Source organism: Capricornis sumatraensis, chromosome 6 (assembly GCF_032405125.1).
Source record: "Capricornis sumatraensis isolate serow.1 chromosome 6, serow.2, whole genome shotgun sequence".
Lineage (NCBI taxonomy): Eukaryota > Metazoa > Chordata > Mammalia > Artiodactyla > Bovidae > Capricornis > Capricornis sumatraensis.
In genome coordinates this window covers 88,002,447-88,014,639 of record NC_091074.1, presented here as the reverse complement: position 1 = coordinate 88,014,639, position 12,193 = coordinate 88,002,447, and the positions used below count along the sequence as shown (strand labels likewise).

General features: G+C 39.0%; 1 protein-coding gene across 1 annotated transcript in view; it reads left to right on the top strand.

Annotated features, from left to right (window-relative positions):
• Window positions 1–12,193, top strand: part of AGTPBP1 (ATP/GTP binding carboxypeptidase 1) — a 191,434-nt gene that overhangs the window by 97,698 nt on the left and 81,543 nt on the right. The window contains 1 exon segment of the mRNA XM_068974119.1: window positions 4,093–4,805. Within this exon segment, the coding sequence (XP_068830220.1) occupies window positions 4,093–4,805 (713 nt within the window).

The window sequence follows — 12,193 nt, the reverse complement described above, 5'->3', positions numbered from 1 at the left end:
TTAGTCACTTCATCATATCCAACTCTTTTGTGACCCCTTGGATTTTGGCCCACCAGACTCTGTCCATGGGATTTCCCAGGCACGAATACTGGAGTGGATAGCCATTCCCTTCTCCAGGGTGTTTCCTGACCCATGGATCAAACCTGTGTCTCCTGCATTACAGGGAGATTCTTTACTATTGAGCCACTAGGGAAATTCAAAGGCAAACTTTGTTGTCATTCAGTCACTCAGTCACTCTGACTCTTTGTGACCCTATTGACTGCAGCACACCAAGGCTTCCCTGTCCTTCACCATCTCCTGGAGTTTGCGCAAACTCATGGCAACTGAGTTGGAAATACCACTCAACTATCTCATCCTCTGTTGTCCCCTTCTTCTGCCTTGAATCTTTCTCAGCATCAGGGTCTTTTCCAATGAGTCAGCTCTTCGCATCAAGTGGCCAAAGTATTGGAACTTCAACTTCAGCATTAGTTCTTCCAGTGAATATTCAGGACTGACTTCTTTTAGGATGGAGTGGTTGGATCTCCTTGCAGTCCAAGGGACTCTCAAGAGTCTTCTCCAACACCACAGTTCAAAAGCATCAATTCTTTTTGCTCATTTTCTTAATAATTTTGTTTGTGGAAATTCCAGAAATTTTTGTTGTTGTTGGTTTTGACAGGCACTGTAATAGATTAAATTCTTCATTGAGGGTTTCTGTACCACCCAGGTAATGTGAATCAGGCTATAGATTCATGTGATTTGATGGCAGGCTTTTGGTATCATTTTGTGAGTAGTGCTATTCTTCAACCTCTTAGTGCTAAGGTTTGAGACTGTTGTCTTTCCTTGCTGTTATTTGGTTTGTGGTGGGGTGTTTCTAGGTCCTCTATATTGAAGATTTAGTTTTCTGGGGTTCCATCTTCATGGGAGGAGGGGTCTTCTGTTGGGCTCCCTACCTTATGAAAGCTCTGGGTTACTGTCCTGTTCTTTATATTTTTTGAGATAGGAAAACCTAAACCCCTGGTCACCTGTTTTTACAAATTGTTTTCCAAGTGAAAACCTCCTTCAGTTTGGGATCAACTTTGGGGTCCTGTCTTCACTTATTATTTGGTCTTTTCCCTTGTTTTCTTATTTACTTGTTGTTATACATAGTATCTTTTAGTATATCTCTTTCTTCTTTTTTTTTTTTTTTGGCCATGCTACATGGCTTGTGGTTATCTTGGTTGCCTGACCAGAGATTGAACCCAGGACATAGCAGTGCAAGTACTGAATCCCAACTACTAGACCACTAGGAAACTTCCAAAATACCTTAATATCTTACCCAACAATTGTGTATGTTTCTGTCGGGTAGATACCTAGCCCACCAGGTTTCCTACAACAGATTTTTTTAAATGCAGATGTCTTCTCTTCAACCCTTTTAATGCAGAGAGACTTACCCATTACTTCCTTTGTACCTCCTTGTCTCCTGGGACTAGATAAGAGTACAGAGATTGAAAGTGAATTATGTTTGATTCAGTTTTTTTTTTTTAATATAGTGGACATTCAAAGAGTGAATCACAGAGGATAAGATTCTTAATTTTGACTACATCATGTGTGTGTAGAAGTTAAACACAATTAAAGGATGAATTGCAAATCCAGAAAAATTGTTGTAAAAATGGATTAAGGGATGTGTATTTGTGTATGTGTGTGTGTATGTATATGAGTGTGTGTGTGTGTGTGCGTGTAAATAAATGTGCGAATTTATACTACAAAACAAGAAAAACCCTATATTCTAGCAACAAATATGTTACCTATGAAGAATTAAACTGATTAATAGATGTATGGAAAATTGTTTGCTTTTCCAGTAGTAATTAAAGTGGTAATAAGATGATACTTCTTATCTACCACTTTAGAAAAAGCTTTTAAAAACTGTAGTACCTAATGTTGTCAAAGAATACAGAAGTTGAATTAGATACTCTTATATAAAGTTACTGGGAATAGTATTAATATAAGTATTTTTTGGAAAGCATTTGGGCAACTTGTGTTAAACATTAAAATTGATTAGTATCTGACCCTGTAATTTTATTTCAGTGCTTAGGAAATTATCCTAAACAAAAAATTTTATGCAAAAGGATGTTCATTGCAGAGTTCTTTCTAATAGCAAAATTTTGGAAATGGCTTAAATCCTTCCCTAATTTGTAAAAGATTTAATGCCAAACAATAGAATAAAGGTTAGCTTAATTGAGGTATTTTCTTTGATAAAGTGTTATATAGATCAAAATAATGTCTAAAAGTATAGAAAGAGAAAAGACTACTTGATCTGTCAGTCGTATACTTTTTTAAACTTGTCTTCCAGGACACTTTGCTTTCCTGGTTTTTTATCTTTCCAGCACAGTTTTTCCTTCCCCATATCCTGTTGTTTCATTTTCGTTTTTCAACCTCTTTAAGATTGTAGTATCCCAAGGTGCAGTCTTTTTCCTCTCTGTGTCTTTCCACTGATAATTTCCAGTCTCATGGCTTAGAGTAGTATCTGTATGTAAATGGCTGTCAAGTTTACATCTTCTGTATACAGCTTTCTTCTGAGTTCTTGAAGCATACATCCATTTGCCTGCTTTACGTCCTTGTCTGTATATGAATAGCTCACATTTAACATATCAGAGCTAGCTCCTGATGCTTTTCAGTTGTTCAGGCAAACACTTAGCATCATCTGTGACCTCTATTTGTACCTTCTACCCTGTATCAGGTCAATTTTAGGATATCCTGTCTCTGGCTCACAGTGCAGTTAAAATACAACCACTTCTTACCAGCTTCTGTAGGTAACTGGAGAAGATTCTTAAAAACATTTTTTGTTTATTTATTTTTATTTGGCAGTGCTGGGTCTCAGTTGAGGCACACAGGATCTTCACTGTGGCGTGGGCTTCTCTCTAGTTGTGGCTCACAGGCTCTAGAGCACACAGGCTTAGTAGTTGCAGTGTGCAGGCTTAGTTGCCCCTTGGCATGTGGGATCTTAGTTACCCAACCAAGGATAAAACCCATGTCCCCTGCATTGGAAGGGGGATTCTTAACCACTGGACCATCAGGGAAGTCCCTTCAGAAGACTCTTAATTGGTCTTCTGACTTCTATACCCACCCCACTCTGGAGCCCTGCTCCTCCCCAGAAAGATAGAACCAAATTAAACAAAAATATTATTTAGCCCCAAATGTTTAAATGCTGTTGTTAAGAAACACTGTACTACAGTTTTTGGTTTTTGTCTGCTCCTCCCTCCCCAAATAAGTCATGTCATGGCACTCTTCTCAAAACCTTCCAGTGACTCCCAGTCTCTTTCAGGGTAAAAACCAAAATTCTTAAAATAGCTTGCAGGGCCCTACAGTATCTGGCCCTCTTTACCCCTTGGAATTCATCTTGGTCCTTCAGTTCTGGCCATCTTAACGTTAACTCCTTTCTGTTCTCTGACCACACCAGGCCTTCTCCCACTCAGGGGCCTGGGTACCAGCAACCTTCACTGTCTTTGCTTGTATCTGCTCAGTGAGGCCTCCCTAACCAATGGCATTGATACTGTCACCTACCTCTCCTCCCCCAGCACTCCTGATTCCTATTACCCCTTTCCTCCGTTACCCCTTTCTAACATTCCATAAAATAAATTTTCATAATGTTTATTAATTTTGGTTTTGACAGTCCTCTCCCCTTCTTCCCTGGAAGAATATAAGCTACAAAGGGGAAGAGTTTTTTGTTTTTTTTTTTTCTTTTAACCTGATTAATCTTAAGTGCCTGAAACAGTGCTTGGCACAAAACAACCACTCTAAATATCTGTTGAATCAATGAATAACAATTTAGCTGTTGTATTTCCTTTAATAGATTTTGGATGATATTAATGTCTTTATGCTTTCCTAAAACTTCCCATATTTGTTATTTATAGGAACTATTTTTATAATAGTAAAATAAGTGTAATGAATTTTGTGCTGGTTAAACATTTTATCTTCTGTTAGCAAATTTAAAATGTACCTGTTGTATCCATCTTTAAAATTTTCACTTGTTAGGTTTCTGAATCAGCATATAAAATATGATCTTAGTTTTGTATGTGTTTTAATATGTGTTAATATTTACACATAAAAGATTAAACATTTTTTTTATTTTCAAAGGGCTATGATTTAATCTCCAAAGAACCAAAGCCTTTTGTATTTGAGGGAAAAGTTCGTGGTCCTATTGTTGTTCCCACAGCGGGAGAGGAAGCATCTGGGAATTCAGGCAATTTAAGGAAAGGAATTGTAATGAAGACGACTGTGTCTCCTAAAGGAGATGAAGGTAATAAGAAACCTGCCTCTGTGGATCTGGCAAAAGAAGACATTAAAGATAATGACAGAACATTACAACAGCAGCTCGGTGATCAAAATAGAACTATTTCATCAGGCCACGGCTTAAACAATGATATAGTGAAGGCCTTGGACCGAATTACGTTGCAGAATATTCCATCTCAAACAGCCCCAGGTTTTACTGCAGGAATGAAGGACTATAGTCTCCCTGTCACTGTCCTTACATGCACTAAAGCATGTTCACATGTGGCTGCTTGTGGAAATGTTCTGTTTGAGGGAAGAACGGTTCAGCTAGGCAAGCTCTGCTGTACCGGAGTCGAAACTGAAGATGATGAAGACACGGAGTCTACTTCATCAGTGGAACAAGCGTCAGTTGAAGTCCCTGATGTACCAACACTCCATGACTCTGATCTTTATATTGAGATTGTGAAAAATACAAAGTCTGTCCCAGAATATTCAGAAGTGGCTTATCCTGATTATTTTGGTCACATTCCTCCTCCATTCAAAGAGCCTATTTTGGAAAGGCCTTATGGTGTACAAAGGTGAGTTGCAGATTTCCTTTTCTTCATAAACAAGACCATTGTCAACATATGGGGCATATGGGAAAGAAAGAAACAAACAACTGCTTTGGGCTTTTAGGAAGAAAATTACTCTGAATTTAAGTTTGTGTTGGCAGAGCTCCTTGCCTGCCTGCTTGTATCCCTCAGAAGCATCCTATATTAATAAATCTTCTTGACTGTCGAGAGAAAAAATTAAGTTAGTGTCATTTTTTATCCTGCTTTTGGACATATTGCATTGTTCTGAAATTGTCCGTGTAGATTTATTTTCTAAGTTCATTACTTATTCAAATGAAGTTAGCATAATAAACCTGGCCATGGACAGTTTAGAGTTTCTATTTAGAATGAGTCTGAAAATAGAAAAGATTATTTAGCAATCTTTGAATAAATATATTAGTGATATACATTAATTTAGTAATTTGATTATTTGAACTTGAATTAGATATATAATCTAAAAATAGCAACATATACATCATCATTTTGTTGTAAAATTTGGATTTAAAAATGTACAGTATAATAATTTAAAATTCATAGAACTGAACTTGTTAAATATTACCAATTAATTTTATTGGGTTGGCCACAAAGTTCATTTCGATTTTTCATTTTGGTTTTTTGAAGAACCCTAATGAACTTTGTGACCAACCCAATGGAAATTATGGTTAGCATTAACTGTTGCCAACTAATAAATATTGGGCATAAAAATACATTTTTGTTACCACTTGAGTATTTTCAGTGATTATGATTAAGGGTTTGTGATGATGGCTTTTCAATACCTGAAGAGCATTTATATGTTCTTGTTAAAAGTATGGTATGTATTGATGAAGTAGGACATTGCTGTGGGTATTTGATTCTGGGCTTCTGGGGCAATAACTATTTTATTGATTTTTAAATTTAGCATATAATTAATCATTTTTACTTGTCAACTTAGTATATGTTTAATGTTACCAATTGAGTCCTTGATCCACAGGTATGGAATCACATACAATGCAGCATTAGAACAAGGGACTGAGTTTGTTGGGAGATGTGTGTTTGTGTGTGTGTGTGTATTGGTGAGGAAGGGGTGCTGTGCCTTGGCGTCCACTGGTTGTATCACAAACTGTACCATCCAGAGGCAGTTGGCCTCTTGGAGTGCTGAAACAGCCTTGAGAAGCCACAGATGAAGCTCCAACTCAGAGGAAATACTCTGCAAGGATGGGCTGCCATCTTTCAGGATGCAGTATAGGCACTAAATTAGAAATTTCCACTTGATTCTCTATCCCCAGGCTGCATGGTCTGGGAAGCAGGAGGTGGAAACAGGTAGTTCTACTTACTGTAGCTCCCAGTGTTCCACTGGGGTACTTCATGTAGCTGTGTGTATCTCTGCACCTCTGAGCTCTGCATGGTTAGTTGTCCCAGTCCTATAGTGGGTGCAGTCTTTCCATAGAGGACATAGCAAGGCTACAGTTTCACTGCAAACTGTGGTTGCAATGGTTTACTTTAGACTCTTGTGTCAGGGCCCAACAGGCAGGACCCAGATGAGCTAAAAGAGGTAAAATTGCTTCTGCACAGTGGCAGCAGGTTGACTATGGGTGGCACTCGAGTGAGCCACTAATTTTAACATGAATGGACATGTCACAACTACCCTGGGATGATGAAGATATGACTGCCAGAGGCTCAGACGCCTAAGGATTTCCCTGGTGGCTCAGATGGTAAAGAATCTGCCTGCAATGTGGAAGACCTGGGTTTGATCCCTGGGTTGAGAAGATCCCCTGGAGAAGGGCATGGCAACCCACTCCAGTATTCTTGCCTGGAGAATCCCAGGGACATAGGAGCCTGGTGGGTTACAGTCCATGGGGGGTGGCAAAGAGATGGACATGACTGAGCAACTAACACTTTCAGAGACCTAAAGAGTGTTTGGGTCACTTAATCACACCAGCTACCAAGACCTGCAGAAGTGATAGGTGAGAGGGAGGGGAATTTTGATAGATACTAGAGGACGGAGGTGAGTTGCAGCCCTGAGAATAATTGCAGTAATGGGGACCATGTTTGTCCTGCTCATATTTTTCTTCTGAGTGTCACCTTAGGAGAGGCCCACAGGAACTGTGGAGCACCTGCTTCCCAACATGAGTGTAGAAGTGGATCCTTGCAGCACAAGGGTGGGCTGTGGCAGCCTCGGCAGAGCTCATCGCTCCCATCTTGAGAGAACCTGCCATGGAGCTTGTAGTCGCCCACAGCCTTCAGCCACTGTATTTTGGGATCTCCTGCAGCATTATTGCTGAGGCCGTGTCCTCTCTGCGTTGCTTCAGTTACTGTCTGACATTGATGGGATTGCTAGAGTGGAGCCATTCCTGACCAGTTCAGGGATCTGCTCACTGGCAGTCTTTGCTCTGTGGTGTCCTGTTGGCGTGGTTGAGACTTTTGCAGAGTTACACTGCAGTGTGAAGCTCTCCTACTCAATATTCTCTTTCTTCCTAGGGATTAGATCTGCTTTTTGGACAGACCCAAAGGCCCTTCTCACCTGCTGCTTGCTCCCTTTCCTCTTTGTTTTTCACATGTGTTTCCTCTAATAGGTGTGTTCCACAGTTGGCTGCAAGAGATTGTGCTTGTGTCTGGCATTTGCTTTTTGAAGGACTTGAACTGATATGCCTGGAAAAGGTCAGAATCAGTCAGCAGCTAGGTTTTCCCTCCTTTTCAGCATCACCTCTTAGACTCTATCTATCTTTCAAAAGTCAAAGATGTCCTCTTGACTACAGAAGACACTTACTGAGCTTGTGTTCTTTAAACCCTGAGAGCAAATTTCCTCACTAAGTTGCCTCAGTCTGAAAGTTCTAATTTTCGTTATTAGCCTGTAATGTCTGAGATAAGATTAGAAGGAAGGGAAGATTGTGGAAATGGGCTATAACTACTTTGTTAGTCTCTGATTCTCAGCCTTAATTTTAACTACCAAGGAGCCTTCTTATTTTCCCTCATGGAATTTGTTTCAAAAGCTTTACTCAACACTCTTATTTAGGTGTTTTACGCATTTGTGCTAATAAAAGAGATAAATTCCTGCCAAGCAGAGCCTCTAATTAACATTAGATCATTATTTCAGTTGATTCATTTCTTGACATTGATAAGTGAAGAAACTCACTCTAATGAAGTGCAACTGTATTGCAAATGGGTTATCTATATGATGACCACAAATAGCTATTATACCTATTCTGTGGGTCCTCAAGTGTCTGCAGATGGGGAGCTAAACCTTCAGCCCTGGTGACCTCTATTCTTTCAGCTCTTCCTAGTGTTGGACTTTGTCATTGCCTGACTGGGTCTTTCAGAGAGTGTTACTCCACCCATAGACCCACACTCTATTTGCTGTCTCCCCAGGACTGTGCCTTTCCTGGTGGAGGAAGAGTTAATACAGACTTGAATTACTATTGCTCTTCTCAGCTCTCCCCTCTCTCTTCTTATTTATGATTAATACTTTTCACCTTGTTCCTGAAACACAGACCTTGCAAATTGCTCTACGTATGTAATCTACAGATTAGAGTTCAACATCTTGACTATATTAGGCCACCTGCAGGCTTTTTCCTGAAGTAGTTGTCTTTTTTTATTGCCATACCACAGAATTTGTATGTTATTCAAACCAAAGCTTTATAGTATAATTTTGATACTAAACAGCCTGATAAAAGAGCAAAAGATCCCTGGGAGTTGGTATATGTGTCTTAAAGGTGGGTGTGTTTGTACAAGTTAAAGTGCAAAGGAGATGGAGCTCCAGAAAATGAAAACATAGAAAACCCAATAATTTACAGCCTCTTTGCCTGCAGTCACTCCAAAAGATTTTCAATGAGATAAATAGAACTTAACCTTGGAGGATTAAGTGATGTATGTCTCCTGCAAGTTTCAAAGATTTCTTACTCCACTGATTTTTGAGACTTTACCTTGATAAAAATAACTTTTGCCTGATTTGTTGTAGCAGAATCATAAGAAATTACCATGTAATCTAAAACTTTTGACTGCTAGTCTCTTTTGCTGCATCCTTATATATTTTGGGTGACAGTGTTGCGGAGAACACCTTTTATCATACTTGTCAAAATTTTCATTTTCATATCATTTGTGAAAATTTCTGTGGATGTCAGATGTTTGATACGAGGCAGGAATGTGACTCTATAACTCTTTCAATCATATAAAACAGTATGATTCTGTATATTTAGATGTGTAGGACTTCCCCAAATAATGTTAATTGCTTTAGGATATAACTAATATAGGAGAAGGCAATGGCAACCCTCTCCAGGACTTTTGCCCGGAAAATCCCATTGACGGAGGCTACAGGCCATGGGGTTGCTAAGAGTCGGACACGACTGAGCGACTTCACTTTCACTTTTCACTTTCATGCGTTGGAGAAGGAAATGGCAACCCACTCCAGTATTCTTGCCTGGAGAATCCCAGGGACAGAGGAGCCTGTTGGGCAGCACAGAATCGGACACGACTGATGCGACTTAGTAGCAGCAGCAGCAGCATAACTAATATAAAAATATGTACTTAAAATGCTTATGAATTACATATGGAAACAGTACTCAGACATTTGAAGATTGTTACTTTTTTCCCTCTTTATTTTATATACTCTGCATACAAATATTTGTCAACTATTATATGGAATTTGTGATGGATAATGTCCCAAAACACATCACTCAGAGACCAGTCAAATAAGTTATGGTATATCTATTCTGTGAATACTTTGCAGTGATTAAAAAAACAAACAAAAAAACAGTGTACTAATGGAAAGAGCTATAAGATGTATTATGAAATAAAAATCAAGGTGCTGTGGAAGGAAAGTAGTAATTAATTGAATGAATGAGGGATGTGGGGTGTGTTGAAAGGAAGAATCTTCATTTTAGACTTTTATGTAGTATTTGATTTTTGTTCCATGTCAATATATTAATATTATCTATTCAGAAATTTAAAATTAAAAGTAGGTGAAGGAATTGTGGCAAAAGCAGAATAAGGAAAGCAGAACCTTGGATTTAGCCTTACCATGTTTAGAATGGTTCAAGTATTTCTGGAATGGAGATAACAGTAGGGAAGTATAATTGTAGTGTCAGTAGCAGATAACTTTTATATTCATTTTTTCTTTATGGGCCAGATCGAAGTAAGTAAAAAACACTTTGTTATGCAGTGTGTATATGCTTATTAAAGTATGTCATTTAACAGTGTAGCAGCTCTATGAGGAAATAGCAATTATTTCTCTTATTTAATGGAAGAGTATGCTGAAGCGTAGGATTCTTGAGTAACTATCCAAGGTTACACTGCTAGTAAATGACTGAGTGAAGAGTCATCCTGGTCTAGGTCATGAGCCTGTCCTGTTATTCATTCATATGTAGTGATCATATATATGAAGTTATACCATACTTATAAAGAGTATCTTCTGTGGACCCTTAGAGAACACTTAAGTAATGAACAACATATCCTATGATATCCTTATGGTAAAGTAAATATGGCAGTGAGATGTGTTAAATAGTTTTTCATAAGTATTGCTTGTATTGGGTGAAACCTAACAAAACTACAATTTTGGTTTTGGCCATATATCATGTGAACTCTTGAGTATTAACTAGACTGAGTGGACTGCACATTTATTAGATTGCCTTGCTCAAATTATTTTCTTTTAAGCTGTTCTTTGATGATGAATGTTAGTAAGGTTGAGGTTATAGTCCCTAGGGGTACCTGGAAAATACTTGTTTTGACTGGAGAATGATATATTTTAATAGGTGATTGAGGTAAAGGAAGGAAGGATTGATATCCTTTTATGAAAGTTGTGCTGCTTAGCACAAATATATGAATAAAAGACTATTTTTCCTCTTTATTAGCGAGGGCTGAGGGCAGGGCAAGATTTCTCTCAAGTATTAGGTATATGTCTAATCTAAGTTTAATATAAATGGGGAGTTATATCCCCTAAAATACAGTTTCAGAAGTTGAAAACCAGTGGGCTCTAGGCTATATTCAGCTTGCTAATGATTTTGGTTTCACTTGCAGAGAGTTTTGTTTTTATTTATTTCTTCTTGTTGAGCCAAGATTGTCTTTTTTTTTTTTAATTAATTTTTTAAATTGAAGGATAATTGCTTTACAGAATTTTGTTGTTTTCTGTCAAATCTCCACATGAATCACCCATAGGTATACATATATCCTCTCCCTTTTGAACCTCCCTCCCATCTCCCTTCCCATCCCACCACTCTAGGTTGATACAGAGCCCCTGTTTGAATTTCCTGAGCCATACAGCAAACTCCCGTTGGCTATCTATTTTACATATGGTAATATAAGTTTCAATGTTACTCTTTCCGTACATCTCACCCTCTCCTCCCCTCTCCCCATGTCCATAAGTCTGCTCTCTATGTCTATTTCTCCATTGCTGCCCTATAAATAAATTCTTCAGTAACATTTCTCTAGATTTCTTTCATGTGCGTTCAGTTCAGTTCAGTTCAGTCGCTCAGTCGTGTCCGACTCTTTGCAACCATGGTTGCATCATCATGTCCATCACCATCTCCTGGAGTTCACTCAAACTCACGTCCATCGAGTCGGTGATGCCATCCATCTCATCCTCTGTCGTCCCCTTCTCCTCCTGCCCCCAATCCCTCCCAGCATCAGAGTCTTTTCCAATGAGTCAACTCTTTACATGAGGTGGCTAAAGTACTGGAGTTCCAGCTTTAGCATCATTCCTTCCAAAGAACACCCAGGGCTGATCTCTTTCAGAATGGACTGGTTGAATCTCCTTACATTTTAATGGACTCTCAAGAGTCTTCTCCAACACTACAGTTCAAAAGCATCAGTTCTTCGGCGCTCAGCTTTCTTCACCATCCAACTCTGGCACCCATACATGACCACTGGAAAAACCATAGCCTTGACTAGACGGACCTTTGTTGGCAAAGTTGCCGGGGTCCAGCCCTGGTGGATCCAGGGTAATTCGAAGTGGGGACGGAATCAGTGTCCTAGGAATTAATTGCTTAATTAAAGATATAGAGGGAGATTAGAAAGAAATAATGTAGTAGGAAAATTAGTGGAGAAAAAGAGGCTGAATAGCTTGGTTTACGTGGAATACCAATAAAGCTTCGAGACAAGAAGCTTGCACCACCTACGTACGTCACCAGCGCCCACTTGAATATCGGAAGGTGCCCCGCCTTGGACTCTCCCTCGCATGGAACTTAAAAGCCAGGGCAAAATTAGCAGGCTTGGCGAGCACCCATGCTCCAGATGGGAATTCAGCCAGAAAAACGGAGAACAAGAAAGAACGACATGGGGGAATCAGTCTTTCCAGAAACTGATCCGTTTTCTTTATTTTCAGGTTTGCTTATATACCTTTCGTTACACATAGAGACAAATGGAAATTTTAAAGTCACACGGGAGTCAGCAGTCCTGACCTTTATCAA